This window comes from Mobula birostris, chromosome 12, assembly GCF_030028105.1.
Source record: "Mobula birostris isolate sMobBir1 chromosome 12, sMobBir1.hap1, whole genome shotgun sequence".
NCBI lineage: Eukaryota > Metazoa > Chordata > Chondrichthyes > Myliobatiformes > Myliobatidae > Mobula > Mobula birostris.
The window spans coordinates 102,344,809-102,365,160 of NC_092381.1; the positions used below are offsets into that span (position 1 = coordinate 102,344,809).

Sequence of the window (20,352 nt, forward strand, 5' to 3'; positions counted from 1 at the left end):
CAAAGGTGTGCGAAAGTTGTATTCGTGTTGAGAACGTAGACTACTAGAGCATTGTACAGGAACTTTGGCCCACGATATTGTGCTGAACTTATAACCTGGTCAATCTAAACCTTCCCTCCTACTTGTCTATCAAACATGTGCCTATCTACGAGTTTCTTAAGTGTCCAGAAAGTGTCTGCTCTACTACCACACTGGAAGCGTGTTCCACATACCCACATCTCTCTGTCTTTGACATCCTCCCTATACCTTCTTCCAGTCAATTATGCCCCCTTGTATTAGCCATTTTCGCATGGGAAAATATCTCTGGTTATCCACTTGATCTAGGCGACTTACCATCTTGTATATTTCTAATAAATCATTTCTCATCCTCCTTCGCTCCAAAGAGAGAAGCCCCAGCTCACTCAACCCATCCTCATAACAGGCAACATCCACTGCTCCCTCTCTGAAGCTTCTACATCCCTCCTATCATGAGCGACCAAACTGAACACAATATTCTAAGTGTGTAGTCCAACCAGGATTTCGTAGAGCTGCAACATTAACTCGTAACTCTTGAATTCAATCTCCTGACTAATGAAGGCCAATACATCATACTTAATCACCTTATAGACTGACATGGCAACTTGGAGGGACCCATGGATGTAGACCCCAGGATCCCTCTGCTCCTCCACACTGCCAAGAATCCTGCGCTTAACTCTCCTTCCGAAGTTGAACTTCTGCTGCTTCGAGCAGCAACCTGAACCGGCCCGTTTCTCACCTTGGGCCTCGATACACTGACCTTTTTAATCTGGCCTAGTGCTTAAATCTCCATCCAAACAATGGATCCTGCTGCTTGGATATGCCGGACTTCAGCACCTTGATTCGGCCTGTAAATCTCCCTATGCACATTGTATTCAGTTGTGTCAATACATTCTGGGGCCTGGACCCCGTGGGTTTGATTCGGCCTGCGTCTGATCTTTCATGCTCTTCCATTCTCTTGGTGACTGGACCGCTCCCTCACCTTGGTTCTGCCTCATCAAATTGCCTCCAAGTCCAATAAAAAGTTACAGACTATTACTTACAATGATTGTTTGCCAGAAAAAAAATATGGTTAACAAAGTATTTAGTTGCTATCCTTGTTTTGTTAGCCACCAGCCAGAAGTCGCTGTGGTTCACCAGCACCATCTTAAACAACAATGTCATCCTGTAATGGTGTGACAGAAATTGCACACACTACTCTAAAAGTGCAGTTGGAATAAAGTTTTCTGCAGCTACAGCAAGACTTCCTTACTCTTATATTCAGCACCCTAACCAATGAAGGCAAGCATTCGATATGCCTTTTATTAAAATACTTTATCCACTTGCTTAGCTATTTTTTAGTGAACTTTAGACACAGTCCCCAAGATCCCTCTAGGTCTCAATGCTATAAAGGGCCTAGATTTCTTCTATAATGGTAGCTTCAAGCATTTTCCCAACTGCAGATGTGAGGCTAACTGGCCTATAGTTACCCATCTTTTTGCTTACATACTTTTAAACAGTGGCACGACGTCCGCTGTCTTGTAATCCACTGGACCCTCCAGAGAGTTTTGATAAATGATCACATACATGGCATTTTCTTCATTCAGATCCCTTCATAACCCTCCCATGTCTCAGGTTTGCTAACCTTTCTGATTTTCTGATCCTCATTTTGTACCTGGTTTTGTTTTGCAGCCTTGGATCCACCACGGAGCATTGCTTTCAGCAATATCTCTCATGATTCGGTAACCATCTCCTGGAACAAGCCCAATGCTCCCTTTGATTACTATCAGATGTTCTACCATCCAGCCTCCGACCACTCGGGTAATCAATGGCTCCTAAGTTCCAGTCATAGAACAGAAAAGGATTTTGGCTTTCTCTGGCACTGTTTGCATGGATAGGACATGGGGCTTTGTATCCAACAAGTACAGACTTTTCATGATTTCCACATGTCCTAGGTTGCAGATATTGAATTAATATTGCCATGGTAATGTAGGAAATGTAGTAAGAATTATGCTCAATGTAAATGAACCGTGATTGTTCGTTGTTATACATGTCAATATGTTTAGTGATATTGTTTGAGGGATTTGTACTGCCCTGGATTGTACCATGAAACTCTGTCTCCATCGGAGAGAGCAAAACAAAGCTTGATTTGTTTCACTGTTTTATCCTTGGGTTACTGGATGGTACAGTGCCTTGGACCCACAAGCCTCCGTGTACAGCTGCTCCAACAGCAGCTGGGAGACTGCAGGTTCACTGCCGATGTTTTCTGGTTGTTCCAGAGCGGGAGAGGGTGCCATGTGTGCAGGGACTGAAGTGAATCTCACAAGGATAAAGGTGCTGACAACACTGACACTCATTCATGGCTTTGCTGATTGACTGCTCCTCTTTCAACTGTGCTTTTTAGGTGGAGTAGAGAGTGTGAACATTTCATCGTCGCTGACGGAATACACCTTGAGCAATCTGCAGCCTGCAACAGAGTACATGGTGAAATTTAATACAGTTCAAGGGCTGGCCAAGAGTCTGCTGCTGTCATATACTGTGCACACAGGTCAGTAACCAACTTGGGTAATGACACTTGCAATCTTTAAATGACTACAGAGTTGTAAAGCACAGAAACAGGCCCTTCAGACAACAAATCCATACTAACCTTTTCACCCGTTTACACTAATCACATTATGTCTGTTTCCTTCTATACCTTGCCAATTTAATTATCGGTCTAAATGTCCCTGAAACAGTGTATATATCCAACACCTCCACTTCTCATAGCACATTCTAGATGTCAGTCATTCTCTGTATATAAAAGTATACTTTCTCTTCAGATATCTTTTAATGCTACTTCTCACCTAAAACCTTTGTCATTGTTTGTAATACCCCCACCCTGAGGAAAAAGATTTTGACTTTTGACCCTATCGATGCCTCTTATTTCACCCATCTCTGTCAGTCACCCTCCGCCTCCTTCATTCCAGGGGAAACAAGTACAGCCTATTCATTCTCTCCCTATAACTAAAGTCCCTCAATCAGGCAACATCCTGGTGTATCTCTCCACATTCTCTCCGATGCAACCACATTCCTCCTATAGTGTGAACAGCAGACAGTACTCCAAATATGAGTGTTTTGTAACATTGCAACATAACATCCTAACTCTTATTTATATGAAGACAAGCCATCATATTGTCACCTACAGTATACCACCTTATCCAACATAGTTATTCAGCAACTATGGACTTGGACAACCCAGTCTCTCTCTCCATCTTATCACACCACCATTTATTGTGAATACCCTTCCCATCAATGACTTACCACAATATATCACCTCACACACTTGGTGGCATTAAACTTTATCCTCCGGTACATCGCCGACATTCCATCTGATCTATCCACTACACCACCAACATTTGTGTCATGGCAAACTTATTAATTGTACCTTCTCCATTCTCTTCCAAGTTGTTAATATATATTCAATTGCAGCAAAGGTCCCAACAGTGATTGCTGCAGTAAACCACTCATCACAGTCTTCCAATTAGAATATCTTCCACTGCCCTCTGCCTCCTATCACCAAGCCAATTTTTCCATTCAATTATCCAGCTCACCATATGCCAGAAACTTCAGGACCAGTCTACCATGTGAAACCTTGTCAAATGCATTACTGAACTCCAAACAAGAATGTCTACTGTTTTACCTTCATCAAAAAAAACTTGTAAGTCAGGAGATTCCCCTTGTTACGTACCCCGTAACTGGGTTGCCAAACCAGCAGAAATGGACCACTTAGTTGGAGTCTGGTTTAACAGAAGCTAATAAAGTTTTATTAAAGAAATAAGTAACACAGTACTCTAAACGTGAGGATATAAATGCAACAGGTTAGCAATGATAAAACACACATGTACACAGAACTAGGGTAATAGGAATCAACCAAGCTCTATCGCAGTCTAGGGGTAAATGATCAGTCTCAAGTGACGCAGAGTTCAGTTCAGCTAAGTACAGTTCGCAGTAATTGCTGTTGTGCCGTTAGAGAGAGACAGAGAGAGATAGAGATATGCAAATCTGATTCAGCAGACCTTTGATGTTCTTCGCAGTTGGCTTTCGGACGGACCCTTTTTTATGACTTCTGTGGTCACCGACTGTGACCGCTCCGTTCCGGATACGACCGTTCTTCCGCGGTGAACCTGGCACCCAGGCAACGGCGGACACACACACCAGGTTCCCGCCAGTCGTACCCTTTCACCCTGTGCATCTATGGTCGGTTCCCGCGACCAGACCTCCAAACTCTGACCAACTTGTGGGGGCACACCGCTCTTCCAGGGTCTCGTTATCTCATGATCTCATGGTGTGTGTCGTGCCTTAGCGAACCTGTTCTTTTTATCCCCCTGCTGGGGTATCTCCTGTCCATCAAACTTCAAACAGTTCAGGTTCAAAGCAACCGGTCTGTTAATATTCTGAAATGTGTTTCTTTCTCGTTAATCTCTCTCTTCTCTCTTATTAGCATTTTGAATGTTTCTCCATTGTCTCCCTTATCTCTCTCATCAGCATCAATCTTCTGATAATTTGGTTTGTTGTCACACCCTGCACAAAACTATGCTGAACATCCCGTTTTCCCAAATGTACATAAATAATACTGGGTGTAATCCAGAAATTGTGTGATATAACTTTAACCAGCCTGTGGTTATTGTCTTACCCCTGCTGACCCTCTTAAACAAAAGAACAACACCAGCTGCTCTCTAGTCTTCTGGCATTTCACCTGTGGCCAAGGAAGATGCAAAATCTCTGAGTAATCCCCTCCTTTGCATCCCACAGGGACTTGCATGTATTTCATATGGCCCTGAGGACTTATCACCCATCATGTGCTCTATGATGCCTAATAGCCCCTCCTTCTTAATACAGATAAGCTTCAGATTATTCTTAAACATGTTCTGAGACACACACTTCCATGACTGTTGGCATTTGACAAGATCCTTATTGGGAAGGCCATCCAGAATATTAGGATGCATGGAATCCCTGGCGGCTTGGCCATTTAAATTCAGAACTGGCTTGTCCACAGAGGGTAGTGTTAGTGGTTACCCTGGATGGAAGTCCGTAGCTAGTGTTAATCAGCACTGGAATTTGGGATCTTTGCTGTCTGTGATATACATGCAGTACACGCATTTACGTATGTATGAACTGGTGTTAATGAAGCCTTATGGCATGTTTGCCTTTATTTGTTGAAACATTTGAGTTCAATGGATAGGAAGCTAGCTTGCATCTTCATAAATCTCTGGTTTGGATTTATCTAGAGTATTGAACTCAGTTCTTGTTGCCACATTATTGGAAAGATGAAGTCTTTGGAGAGGGTGTAGAAGAATTTTATCAGGATACTGCATGGATTGGAGGGCATGTGGTATAAAGAGAAGTCGGAGCACTTGGCTTTTTTTCTATGGACTGGCGAGGGCTGAGGGGAGACCTGAGAAAAGCTTGTAAGATTCTGAGAGGCAGAGATAGAATAGACAGCGGCATCTTTTTCCCTGGGTGGACATATCTGATAGTAGACGTCATGCATGTAAGGTGAGAGGGTGCAAGTTCAAAGGAGATGCATGGATACACAGAGTGGTGTGTGTGCCTGGAGCACACTGCTGGGGTGGAGGTGGAGGCAGACCTGATAACGAGGATATTCTCTTGAAACTTTACACGACGTTGCAAGGCTAAACTTGGAGTATTTTGTGCAATAGGATTAAATGAGTACAGAGAAAATTTACAAGGATGTTGCCTAGACTTGAGGACCTGAGCTAAAGGGAAAGGTTGAATATGTTAAGACTTAATTCCGGCAGCATAGGAGAATGAGGGGAGATTTGGTAGAGGGATACACAATTATAAGGCATATAGACAGGGCACATGCAAGCAGACTCTTTCCACTAAAGCTGGGTGAGACTACAACTAGAGTCACAGTTTAAGGGTAAAAGGGAAAATGTTTAAGGGGAACATGAGGAGGAACCTTTTCACTCAGAATGAGCTGCCAACGCAAGTGGCAGACACGGGTTTGATTGCAACATTTAAGAGCAGTTTGGATACGTACATGGATGGAAGGAGTGAGGAGGGTTACAGTCTAGGTGCGGGCTGATAGGACTGAACACCAACAAGATGGGCTGAGGGGCCCATTTCTCTGCTGTAATGCTCTATGACTCTACGTATTTAAGAGGATAGGCACATAAATATGCAGAGAATGGAGAGGTTTGGATGTAGGATAGGCAAAAAGGATTTGTTTGCTGAAAGCATTTAATTTACAGTTGAATTAGTTTGGCACAAGATGGTGGGCCAATGGGCTTGTTCCTCAGGTGTACTAATCTTTGTTGTGACCCTCTCTTTGGTGAGGTATTCACTTAAATCACCATCAACATCCCCTAGCTGTACTCACAGATTACCTTTAGTAACCTTTGTCATCCAAGGTTCCTTAATCTTGCTATCTTTGCCTTTCCCCTTAGCTGTACATACTATCCATAAACAAGAGAAAATCTGCAGATGCTGGATGTCCATGAGCTTATATTAATACTTTGTAAAAAGACTCCCACCTGTCAGACATTGTTTTACCCACCAGCATCAGCTGTCACCAGGTTTTCTCTTACACTGCCAAGCTTAGTCTTCTCTTAATTCAATTTAAAGACTAATCCTATCCTTGTATAGAACATGGAAGCAGAACAGCACAGGAATTGGCCTTTCAGATCAGAACGTTGTACTGACCAAATAAATTAAAAATCAAATGGCCAACTAAACTCATCCCTCCTGTCTATACAATGTTCCTGTCCTTCCATCCCCCTCATATTCATGTGCCTATCTAAACATCTTATAAAAATCCCTAATCCGCCTCTACCACCACCCCAGGCAGTGGATTCCAGGCAAACACCACTGTGTAAAAAAAAACTTGCCCCTCACATCTCCTTTGAACTTAGCCCATCTCACCTTAAATGCATGCCCTCTGGTACTAGAGATTTCGATGCTGGGAAAAAAGATCCTACCCGCCTTTTCTATGTATACCTCTCATAATCTTATAAACCTGTAACGGATTTCACCTCAGACTCTGCCGCTCCAGAGAAAACAGCCCAAGTTTGTCTAATGTCTTGTTATAGCACGTGCCCTCTAAACCAGGCAGCATCCTGGTAAACCTCTTCTGCACCCTCTCCAAAGCCTCAACATCCTTCCTGTAATGAGGGGACCAGAACTGTATGCAATATTCCATACAGTCTAACTAGAGTTTTATAAAGCTACAACATAACCTCTTGACTTTTGAACTTATTGCCTTGACTAACAAAGGCAAGTATGTCATCTGCCTTCTTAAGCACCCTATCAACTATGCGTAGCCACTTTCAGCGAGCTGTGAACCTGGACCCAAAGATCCTTCTGCTCATCATCATTGCTAAGGGTCTTGCCTCTCACTGTTAACACTTAACGTTTAATGCACTTAAGGTCTTCACACTTGGCACTGATCTCCCTATCCTCTACTCCCTTCTCCTGGGTAAATACTGATGTAAAGTACTCATTTAGAACCTCACTCACATCCTCCGCGTCCAAGCAAATGTCACAGGATAACTCAGCCAGGACAGACTGGAGAACTAATTTAGTTAGGCGTTATGGGTGGAACTGAGAAATAAGAAATGTATAGCCATGTTAATGGGGCTACACTACAAACCACCCAACAGTATGAAGGGATGCAGAGGAACAAATTTGCAGAGCGATCGCAGACTGTTGCAGGAAACATAAGCGTGTTATAGTAGCCAATTCCAACATTCCGTGTATGGATTGGGACTCCCAAACTGTAAAAGGACTAGATAGGATAGAGTTTGTCAAATGTGTTCAGAAAACTTTCCTTAATCAGTACATAGAAGTCCCAGTGAAAGAGTGTGCAGTACTTGATAGGTGAAGCCTATCACCTTGTATTTCTCTCTCCCCTCCCCCAAACTTGCACTTTTTATACTCCATAAGCACCTCATCTGTCCCTACCTGCCATGCACCTCCTTTTCTTCTTAACCAGGACCTCAATACCTCTTGAAAAGCCAAGGCTCCCGCTTTCAAATCTCTTACTAGCTCTTCTTTCAGTTAGTCCTGACGAAGGGTGTCGGCCCGAAACGTCGACCGTACCTCTTCCTAGAGATACTGCCTGGCCTGCTGCATTCACCAGCAACTTTTATGTGTGTTGCTTGTTTCCTATGCCTGTTATTTTTCACAAAATCACAAGACAAAGGAGCAGAAGTAGGCCATTCGGCCCATAGAGTCTGCTCTGCCACTCCACCATGAGCGAAACTATTCTCCCATCTAGTTCCAATTTCTGGCTTTTTCCCCATATCCCTTCATATCCTGACTAATTAGATACCTATCAATCTCCTCCTTAAACAATGATTGTGCCTCCACAGCTGTATATGGCAATGAATTCCATAAATCCACGACCCTCTGGCTAAAAAAATTCTCCTCATCTCTGTTTTAAATGGGTACCCTCTAATTCTAAGACTGTGACCTCTTGTCCTGGACTCACCCACCAAGGGAAACAGCCTTTCCACATCTACTCTGTCCAACCCTTTCAACATTCGAAATGTTTCTATGAGATCCCCTCTTATTCTTCTATACTCCAATGAATACAATCCAAGAGCCGACAAACGCTCCTCATATGTTAGTCCCTGCATTCCAGGAATCATCCTCGTAAATCTTCTCCGAACTCTCTCCAACATCTGAATATCCCTTCTAAGATAGGGGGCCCAAAACTGCACACAGTATTCCAAATGAGGTCTCACCAGTGCCCTATAGAGCCTCATCAACAGCTCCTTACTCTTATACACTATTTCTATTGAAATGAATGCCAACATAGCATTTGCTTTCCTTACTGGCGATCCAACCTGGTGGTTAACCTTTAGGGTATCCTGCACAAGGACCCCCAAGTCCCTTTGCACTTCCGATTTTTGAGTTTTCTCCCCATCTGAATAATAATCTGCCTGATTATTTCTTCTTCCCTTTATTCTGACAGGCACATACAAGCTTTGTACTCCTAAAATTTCATTTTCGAAGGCCTCCCACTTACCAAGTGCACCTTTGTCAGAAAATAGCTTTCCCAATCCACACTTGCCAGATCATTTCTGATACCATCAAATTGGCCTTTCTCCAATTTAGAATCTCAACCAGTGAAACAGACCTATCCTTTTCCATGTTTACCTTAAAACTAATGTCATTATGATCACTAGATACAAGGTGTTTCCCCACATAAACTTCCTTCATCTGCCTTGTCTCATTCCCTAATAGGAAATTGAGTACTGCACACCGTCATTGGGACTTCTATATACTGATTAAGGAAACTTTCCTGAGCACATTTGACAAATTCTGTCCTATCTAGTCCATTGACAGTATGGGGAGTCCCAGACAACATATGGAAATTCAAAACCACCTACTATAACAACCTTCGTTTCTTGCAAAAGTCTGCGACCTCTTTACAAATTTGTTCCTCAAAATCCCTAGGACCCTGGGTGGGCTGTAGTATAACTCCATGGTCATACCTTTCTTACGCCTCACTGGACGAGTTCACCAGTCTGTCCTGGCTGAGCACCCTTGGGATATTTTCCTTGACTAATAACATCACCGCTCCTCCTTTTCATCCCTCCCATTCTGTCTTGTTGTCATTTAAAACAACAGAACCCTGGGATATTGAGCTGCCAGTCCTGCCCTTCCTGTAACCAAGTTTCACTAATAGTTACAATTCCGTGTGTTGATCCATGCTCTAAGCTGATCTGCCTTCCCTATAATACTTCCCGCCTTGAAGTATACGCAGCTCAGAACATTAGTCTCACCATGCGTAAACTTTTGATTCCTGACTTTGTCGGAGGTCTTAACTTTTGTCTCCACTACCCCTCTACTTTCTATTCTGACACTCTGGTTCCCATACCCCTGCAACTCTAGTTTAAACCTACCAGCCCCCCACCCCATGCAGCACCAGCAAACCTTTTGGCAAGGATATTTGTCCTCTCCTGTTCAAGTACAAACTTTCTCTCCTGTCCCGCATTCCATGGAAGAGAGCCCTATGATCCAAAATCTGATGCCCTACCACCTGCTCCAATTCTTTAGTTATGTGTTGAACTATTTCTGGCCTCACTAGCATGTGGGACAAGTAGCACTCCTGAGATCACAACCTTGCAGGTCCTGGCCTTTAACTTAGCACCTAACTCCTTGACCTCACTTTGCAGAACATTGTCACTCTTCCTAACTATGTCATTGGTACCTACATGGACCACGGCCTCTCGCTGCTCACACTCCTGCCAAAGGAGTGCTGAGGACTTCATCCGAGAACTTTTGGCCTGGGAGGCAACATACCATTGGACCATAAGATACGGGAGCAGAATTAGGTCATTTGACCCATTGACTCTGTTCTATTGTTTCATCATGGCTGATCCATCTTCCTTCTCAGCCCCAATCTCCTGTATCCCTACGTCCCAGTATCCCTACATGTCCTGACGAATCAAGAATCTATCGAACCCTGCCTTAAATATACTCAATGACTTGGCCTCCTCAGTCACCTGTGGCAATGAATTCCACAGATTCACCACTCTTTGGCTACAGAAATTTCTCATCTACATTCTCAAAAGACACTCCTCTATTCTGGGGCTGTGTCCTCTAGCCTTAAACTCCCCAAAATAGGAAACGTCTGTTCCACATCCACTGTATCGAGGTCCTTCAACGTTCAATAGGTTTCAATGAGATCACCTGTTATTTTTCTGAATTCCAGTCAGTATTGGTCCAGAACCATCAAACGCTCTTCATATGACACAATGTTCAATCTTGGAAATATTTTCATGAACCTCCTTTGAACTCTCTCCAATGTCAGCACATCCTTTGTAAGATAAGGGGCCCAAAACTGCTCAGAATACTCCAAATCAGGCCTCACTAATGCCTTATAAAGCCTTAACATTGCATCCTTGCTTTTATAGAAGCATAGAAAACCTACAGCACAATACAGGCCCTTTGGTGCCAAACATGTACTTACTTTATCCTCTACCTCACTCTATTCCTATATTCACTGTCGTGTGGTACAGGCAATAATCCCCAGATTACTACCTTTGAGGTCCTGCTTCTCAACTTTCTTTCTAACTCCCTATAGTCTGTTTTCAGGACCTCCCTTTTCTTACCTATGTTGTTGGTACCAATATGTATCACAATCTCTGGCTGTTCACCTTCCCACTTCAGGATATCATGGACGTGATCAGAAATATCCCAGACCCTGGCAGCTGGGAGGCAAACTACCATCCGTGTTTCTTTCCAGCATCCACAGAATCGCCTGTCTGACCCGTAACTGTAGAGTTTCCTATCACTACTGCCTTCCTCTTCCTTTCCCTACCCTTCTGAGCCATAAGCCCAGACACTGCGCCAGAGGCGTGGCCACTGTTGCTTCCCCAGGTAGGTTGTCACCCCCAACAGTACGCAAACAAGAGAAGTTATTGTTAAGGGAGACAGCCACAGTGATACTCTATGGTATCTGACTCTTGCCCTTCCCTCTCCTGACTGTTACCCACGTATCTGTCTCCTGAGGCCCTGGTGTGACTACTTGCCTGTAGCTCCTCTCTATCACCTCCTCGCTCTCCCTGACCAGACAAAGGTATATTCTAGTCCTCTTGAAATGAATGCTAATATCGCATTTGCCTTCCTCACCACAGATTCAACTGGCAAGTTAACCTTTAGAGAATCATGCACAGGGACTCCCACACCCCTTTGCATATCAGATCTTTGAATTTTCTCTCCATTTAGAAAATAGTCTATGCTTTCATTTCTTCCACCAATCTCTTCCCAACCCTGTATTCCATCTGCCACTTTCTTGCCCATTCTCTTAATCTGTCTATATCCTTCTCTAGCCTCACTACTTTATTAAAACTACCTGCCCCTCCACCTATCTTTGTATCATCTGCAAACTTTGCCACAAAGCCATCAATTCCTTCATGCAAGTCATTGACATATAATGTAAAAAGTATCTGCCTTTGTGGAACACTACTAGTCAGCATCAACCAAACAGTAAAGGATCCCTTTATCCCCACTCTTTGCCTCCTGCCAATCAGCTATTGCTTTATCCATGCTAGTATATTTTCCTGACATACCATAGGCTCTTAACTTGTTAAGCATCCTCACGTGTGGCTCCTTGTCAAAGGCCTGAAAGTCCAGGAATCCAGGTTCACAACATCAATTAATTCTCCTTTGTCTATCCTGCTCATCATTTCTTCAAAGAATCTCAACAACTTGTTAGGCAAAATTTGTTGTTTATCATGTACCTCCAAGTACCCTGAAACCACATCCTTAACAATCTTCCCAATGACTGAGGTCAGACTAACTGGTCTATAGTTTCCTTTCTTCTACCTCTCTCCCCTCTCCAAGAGTGGAGTGACACTTGCAATTATCCAGTCTCTGGAACCATGCCAGAATCTAGTGATTCTTGAAAGATCGTTACCAATGCCTCCACAATCTCTTCAACCAACTCTTTCAGAACCCTGGGGTGTACACCATTTGGTCCATATGAGGAATTTACCTTCAGACCTTTCAATTTCCCCAAGAACATTCTCTCTAGTAATGGCAACATCAAACACTTCTGACACCTGAAACTCTCGAATTTCCAGCATACTGCTCGTGTCTTCCACAGTGAAGTTGGAAAAAAAATACTTATTCAGTTCATCCATTTCCTTTTTGCCCCATTACTACTGCAACGGCATCATTTTCCAGTGGTCTGATATCCACTCTCACCTCTTCTTCACTTTATGTATCTGAAGAAAGCTTTGGTATTGTCTTTAATGTTATTGGCTAGCTTTCTTTTGTATTCCATCTTTTTCTTCTTAATGACTTTTTAAGTTGCCTTCTGTTGTCTTTAAAAAAACTTTTAAATTCTCTAACTTCACACTAATTTGTGCTCCATTATATGCCTTCTCTTCGGCTTTTATGTTGGCTTTGACTTCTCTTGTCAGCCATGGTTATGTCATCTTTCCTTTAGAATACTTCTTTCTTTTTGGGATGTATATATTCTGTGACTCCTGAATTGCTTCCAGAAATTCCAGCCATTACTGCTCTGCCATTATCCCTGCCAGTGTTGTTTTCCAATCAGTTTTGGCCAGTTCCTCTCTCGTGCCTCTGTAATTCCCTCTACTCCACTGTAACACTGATACATCTGACTTTAGCTTCTCCTCAAATTGCAGGGTGAATTCAATCATATTATGATCACTTGTCCCTAAGGGTTCTTTTACCTTATGCTTTCTAATCAATTCCAGTTCATTGCACAACATGCAGACCAGAATAACTGATCCCTTCGTGTGCTCAACAACAAGCTACTCTAAAAAGCCATCTTGTAGGTATTCCACAAATTTCTCTCTTGGAATCCAGTACCTATCTGATTTTGCCAATCTACCTGCAGATTGAAATCTCCCATGACTATTGTAACATTGCCCTTTTAGCATGCATTTTCTATCTCCCATTGTAATTTGTAGACCATATCTTTATTAATATTTGGGGTTTTACCATACCTCGCATGAGGGTCTTTTCACCCTTGCAGTTCCTAAGATCTACGCACAATGATTCAACACCTTATGACCCTATGTCAACTCTTTCTAATGATTTGATTTCATTTTCTACCAAAAGAGCCTGCCTGCCTGTCCTTTTGATACAATGTGTATCATTGGACTTAAGCTCCCAGCTATAATCGTCTTTCAGCCATGATTCAGTAATGCCTACAACGTCATACATGCCAATCCGTAACTGTGCTACAGGTTCATTTACCTTTTTCCATATCTAGCATGCTTTCAAATATAGCACCTTCAGCCCTGTATTAACCCTTTTGTCCATCTTTTACATTGCAACTCACCCTGTTAACTGCAATTTTGCCCTATCATCAGCTTCTTCTTGCCAGGAGTCTCACTACACATTGCCTCTGTTTGTAAACCAGCTGACACATCCTCAACATTATCACCCCAGTTCCCACCCCCCTGCCAAATTAGTTTAAACCCTCCCGAATAACTGTAGCCAACCTGTCCACAAGGATATCAGTCCCGCTCGGGTTCAGGTGTAACCCATCCCTTTTGTACAGATCATACCTTCCTCAGAGAAGATCTTTATGATCCATAGATCTGAACCCCTGCACCCTGCACCAGTTCCTCAGCCACATATTCACTTGCCAAGTCATCCTATTCTTCTCCTCACTGGCACGTGGCATAGGCAGCAATCCAGAGATGACTACCTCGAAGGTCCTCTTTTTCAGATTTCTACCTTGTTCTCTAACATCTCTCTTTAGGACCCCTTCACTTTTTCTACTCATGTCATTGGTACCAATATTTATCAAAACTTCTGGTTGCTCACCTACCCCCTTTTGAATGCCATGGTCCCAATCTGAGATATCCCTGATCCTGGTGCCTGGGAGGCAACATATCATCTGGGTTTCCCTATCACACCCACAGATTCACATCCCTGTTCCTCTGTGAAATCTCCTATCATCACTGCAGTCCTCTTCAAATCTTCTGTCTTCTGAGCCACAGCATCAGACTCAGTGCTAGAGATCTGGTTGCTGCAGCTCCCCCATGGTAGGGTGTCCCACTCTATAATATCTAAAGTGATATACAGTGCCTATAAAGAGTATTCACTCCTCTTGGAAGTTTTTGTGTTTTATCATTTTACAACACTGAATCACAGTGGATTTAATTTGGCTTTTTTGACACTGATTAACAGAAAAGACTTTCATATTGAAGTGAAAACAGATCTCTACAAAATGATCTAAATTAATTACAAATATAAAGCACAAAGTAATGATTGCATAAGTATTCACCCCCTTTAATATGGCACACCAAATCATCACTGGCGTAGCCAGATGGTTTTACAAGTCACATGATTAGTTAAATGGCGATCACCTGTGTGCAGTCATGGTGTTTCATTTGACTGTAGTAAAAATACAGGTCCAATTGCTGGTGAGTCAATTTCTACAAACTGGTCTAAATTTATTACAATTATTGAATACAAAATAATTGACTGCATAATTACTCACCTCCTTCAAGTCATTATTTAGTAAATACATCTTTGGCAGCAATTATAGCCCTGAATCTATGTGGATAGGTCCCTATCAGCTTTGCACATCTGGACTCTACGATTTTTGTAGAGACAAAAGAACACTCCAAACAACTCTGTGAAAAAGTTATTGAAAAGCACAAGTCAGGAGATGGATACAAGAAAACTTGTTCTTTACAAAAGAACAAATTTTGTAATTTGTTCTTTACAAAACTGCTTAAGCTCTGTCAGATTGCATGAGGATTGTGAGTGAACAGCCTTTTCAAACCCAGCCACAAATTCTCAATTGGATTGAGGTCTGAACTCTGACTTAGCCATACCAGGACATTAACTTTGTTGTTTTTAAGCCATTCCTTTGTAGCTTTGGCTTTGGGTCGTTGTCTTGCTGGAAAACAGATCTTTTCCCAAGTCGACATTATGTTGCAGACTGCATTAGGGTTTCCTCCAGGATTTCCCTGTATTTTGTTGTATTCATTTTACCCTCTACCTTCACAGGCCTTCCAGGGCCTGCTGCAGTGAAGCATCCCCACAGCATGATGCAGCCACCACCATGTTTCACGGTAGGGATGGTGTGTTTTTGATGATGTGTGGTGTTTGGCTTATGCCTAACATAGCATTTGGTCTGATGGCCAAAAAGCTCAATTTTTGTTTCATCAGACCATTGAACCTTCTTCCAGCCAACTTCAGAGTCTCCCTTATGCCTTCTGGCAAACTCTAGCTGAGATTTCATGTGAGTGTTTTTTTCAACTGAGACTCTCTTTGCCACTCTCTCATAAAGCTGTGATTGGTGAAGCACCCAGGCAGTAGTTGTTGTATGCACAGTCTCTCCCATCTCAGCCACTGAAGCTTGTAACCCCTCCAGGGTTGTCATAAGTATCTTGGTGGCCTCCCTCACTAGTCCCCTTCTTGCAAGGTCACTCAGTTTTTGAGGGCTGCCTGCTCTAGGCAGATTTACAGCTGAACCATATTCTTTCCATTTCTTGATGATTGACTTAACTGTACTCCAAGGAATATTCAGTGACTTGGAAATTTTCTTGTATCCATCTCCTGACTTGTGCTTTTCAATAACCTTTTCACAGAGTTGTTTGGAGTGTTCTTTTGTCTTCTTGGTGTAGTTTTTGCCAGGATACTGACTCACCAGCAGGACCTTCCCGATACAAGCGTATTTTTACTACAATCAATTAGAATATCTTGACTGCACATGGTGATCTCCATTTAACTAATAATGTGACTTCTAAAACCAATTGGCTGCACCAGTGATGATTTGGTGTGTCATATTAAAGGGGGTGAATACTTATGTAATCATTATTTTGTGTTTTATATTTGTAATTAATTTAGATGACTTTGTAGAGATCTGTTTTCACTTTGATACGATAGAGTCTGTTGATCAGTGTCAATAAAAGCCAGATTAAACCCACTGTGATTCAATATTGTAAAACAATAAAACATGAAAACTTCCAAGGTGGGTGAATACTTTCTATAGGCAGTATATTTATTATTGAGGGGAGCAGCCACAGGTATACTCTGCACAGTTTGTGTATTTCCCCTCCTTCTCCTGACAATCACCCAGTTACCTGTCTCCTGTAACCTAGAGGTGACTACCTTCCTGTGGCTCCTGTCTATCACTTCCTCATTCTCCTGTAGGAGCTGAAGGTCATCGAGCTGCAGCTCTGGTTTGTTAACACATTCTCTGAGGAGCTGCTCCTCGGTGCAGATGTGGTTATCATGGAGACTGGAGGTCTTCCAGAATTCCCACATCTCACACACAGTACATAACACTGCCCCGGAGTCGTTATCACTGCACTACGATGCCCTAACAGGAAGAAGAACTAAGAACAAAAAGAGAAACTTACCGGATACATGACCTCAACCAGGACTGATGAGCCAAAACCACTGTAAACACTGACCCACTCACAACAATGGCTGCCCTGCTTGCACAGGCATTGTTTTCATTTGTCCTTTCCAATGTATCCTGCTCAGTGATTGGTCACAGCCCAATTCCGAAAAGGTGCCATGAAGTTCTGCCCTTTTAATCCTCAGACCTGATTGATAAGATAGCTCTCTTCACGTACTCCTGCTCGGTGACTCGTATCCAGGAATCTTGTTCTTGTCCACAGAATCTCCTTTCTGTTCCCCTAATTCCCCTGTCACCACAGCTCACTTCTTCTCCCTCCTTCTTTTCAGAGTCACAGAGTCAGATTCAGTGCCAGAGACCTGAACATTATGACCCTCCTCTACTCGATCATCCCCCCAACCACCCCAACGTATCCAAGGTGGTATACCTGCTGTTAAGGGGGATGGCCACATGGGGGCTTTGCACTGGCTGTTTCACTGTTTTCACTGTCACCCATTCTCCTGCGTCCTTCACCTGTAACTACCTTTCTACGTATCCTACCTATCACCCTCTCAGCCTCTGGAATGATCCGGAGCCCATTCAGTTCCAACTCCAACTCCTTAGCACAGAGTGTGAGAAGCTGCAGCTGGATTCACTTCTTGCAGGTGAAATTGTCAGGGACATGGGAGGTCACTCTGCCTTCTCTCATCATGCAAGCATAAAGAAGGAAAGAACAAATAAACTGGGGGTAAAATCTACCTACAACTTCTTTGCCTTCTCTCACTCATGCCTCTTCCTTGCTCAATAATTGTATATCCGTTCATCTAATTCCTGCTGACAATTGTTTCTTTGGTCATTCCCTCCAGACTGTTGGTACTGACATTATATTTTTGTTAATCAGCAGCGTGACCTCCTTCCTTTTTCCATTCCCCTCGGTCACTCCTGAACTTCCATACCGTGGAGCTACCAGCCCTGTCCTTCCCTCAGCCACATTTCTGTGATTGTAGTAACACTGGAAGAGCTGATCTATGGTCAATACTCCTCCGACTTATCCCTGACTCCACTTCTCCACTACTCCAGCAGGCCTTTTCAAGAAGTGAATTGAATTGACTTTATTACACATCCTTCATATGCACGAGGAGTAAAAATCTTTGTTATGTCTCCATCTAAATGTGCTATGTGCAATTTATAGTAATTTGTAATAAATAGTATGTACAACAGGACAGTCAATATAACATAGAAATACAATTGTATCAATATGAGTTCATCAGTCTGATGGCCTGGTGGAAGAAGCTGTCCCGGAGCCTGTTGGTCTTGGCTTTTATGCTGCGGTTTCCTGGATGGTAGCAGCTGGAACAGTTTGTGGTTGGGGTGACTCAGGTCCCCAATGATCCTTTGGGCCCTTTTTATGCACCTGTGTCTGTAAATGTCCTGAATAGTGGGAAGTTCACATCTACAGATGAGCTGGGCTGTCCGCAGAACCCTGCGATTAAGGGAGGTACAGTTCCCATACCAGGCAGTGATGCAGCCAGTCAGGATGCTCTCAATTGTGCCCCTGTAGAAAGTTCTTAGGATTTGGGGGCCCATACCAAACTTCTTCAGACTTCTGAGGTGAAAGATGCGCTGTTGTGCTTTTTACACCATTACAGCCGGTATATACAGACCATGTGAGACCCTCGGTGATGTGCATGCCAGGGAACTTAAAGCTGTTCACCCGCTCAACCCCAGATCCATTGATGTCAATAGAGGGTAGCCTGTCTCCATTCCTCCTGTAGTCCACAACCAGCTCCTTTGTTTTTGTGACATTGAGAGAGAGGTTGTTTTCTTAACACCACTGTGTCAGGGTGATGACTTCTTCTCTGTTGGCTGCCTCATTATTATTTGAGATTAGGCCAATCAATGTAGTATCCTCAGCAAATTTAATCAGCAGATTGGAGCTGTGGATGGCGACACAGTCGTGGGTATACAGAGAGTAAAGGAGGGGTCTTAGGACACAGCTATGAGGGGCACCTGTGTTGAGGGTCAGAGGTGAGGGAGCCCACCCTTACCACCTGCCAGCAATCTGACAGGAAGTCCAGGATCCAACTGCACAAGGCAGGGTGAAGGCCAAGACCTCTGAGCTTCTTGTCGAGCCTGGAGGGAATTATGGTGTTGAATACTGAACTCTAGTCAGAGAACAGTATTCTCACATAATTATCCTTCTTTTCCAGATCTGTAAGGACAGTGTGTAGAGCTGTGTCTATTGTGTCATCTGTCGATCGGTTGTGTTGGTAGGTGGATTGTAGGGGATCCAGTGTGGGTGGTAGTGTGTTGCAGATGTAGTCCTTGACCAGCCTATCAAAGCATTTGCTTATTATTGAGGTGAGTGCGACAGGACGCCAGTCGTTCAAACATGTTACCTTGGTCTTGTATACCCTGTCAGACAACTGAGCATATGGAAATCTGAGAGATGATTTCATTAGAGACAACATTGTTGTCAGACTACTAGACACCAAATTGTCAGAGGGACTTCAGTTGTAGGCAGATCTCACACTAGAAAAAACTATTACTAAGGTCAGGCAGAGTGAGAATGTTCATCAGCAACAGGCAGAACTCAGGCACAAAAATGTTGCAGAGGTGAAACTAGAAGCTGTACAAAAAGAAGGGGACAAACAAGGTGCAGTCAAAGACTACAGAAAGGGCTCATCTCAAACAAAACAAGCAAGCGAATCAAAAAGCAGATAAAATGTCCAACTGCAGGAGATGCAGCAAGTCTCTTTTCCACACCAAAAAGCTCTGTCCAGCAAAAGAAGTGAAATGCCACCAATGCAATCGAGTTGGCCATTATAAAAGCCAGTGTCACTCAAAAAAAACAGTTCTTCAGGAGATCAAAGAAGACCATGATTCAGACGAAGAGTGAGCTTTCCTTGGGTCTCTAGATTCAGATCAACAAGACTGATGTACTGTGGTTCAGTTGCAAAACAAGGCAGTGATGATCAAAATGGACACTGGGGCAGTTGTCACAGCCATTCCCAAACGTCTGTTCACAAAACTGGTGAAGGAGGCAGGCGTTATGCTGAACCCAACAAAGAAAGTGCTCATGAGGCCAGGGAAACATCAGCTCAGTGTGATAGAATGTTTACTGCTTCCATCCATAAAAATGAGAAACATTTAAAAGAGGATGTCTATGTTGTTGAGAATCTCTTCTCACCACTATGGGGCAACTTGCCATCAAGAAGCTGGACCACATTTCAAGGGTGGATTCACTAAACAATGTTCAGGAGCACGAGAAGTACCCGGAGTTGTTCACAGGCCTGGGGGTGCTGAAAGAAGAGTACCTTACTCAACTGAGATCAGGAGTGACACCCTACTCTCTGACCACAGTGAGGCATATACCACTGATGAACAAAATCAAAGCTGAACTTGAGAGAATGGAAGCGCTTGACATCATAACTAGAGTGAATGAACCTACTGACTGGTATGAGGGCATTGTTCTTGTTCCCCAGCCAGATGGCACAGTGAGTATC

The 20,352-nt window shown here is 43.2% G+C and overlaps 1 protein-coding gene across 1 annotated transcript in view; it reads left to right on the forward strand.

The window, feature by feature from the left end:
* Nucleotides 1-20,352, forward strand: part of tnr (tenascin R (restrictin, janusin)) — a 165,619-nt gene that overhangs the window by 56,935 nt on the left and 88,332 nt on the right. Inside the window, exons 8-9 of the mRNA XM_072274562.1 lie at nucleotides 1,687-1,815; nucleotides 2,399-2,542. Of these exons, the coding sequence (XP_072130663.1) occupies nucleotides 1,687-1,815; nucleotides 2,399-2,542 (273 nt within the window). The remainder of the gene's footprint in view (nucleotides 1-1,686; nucleotides 1,816-2,398; nucleotides 2,543-20,352) is intronic.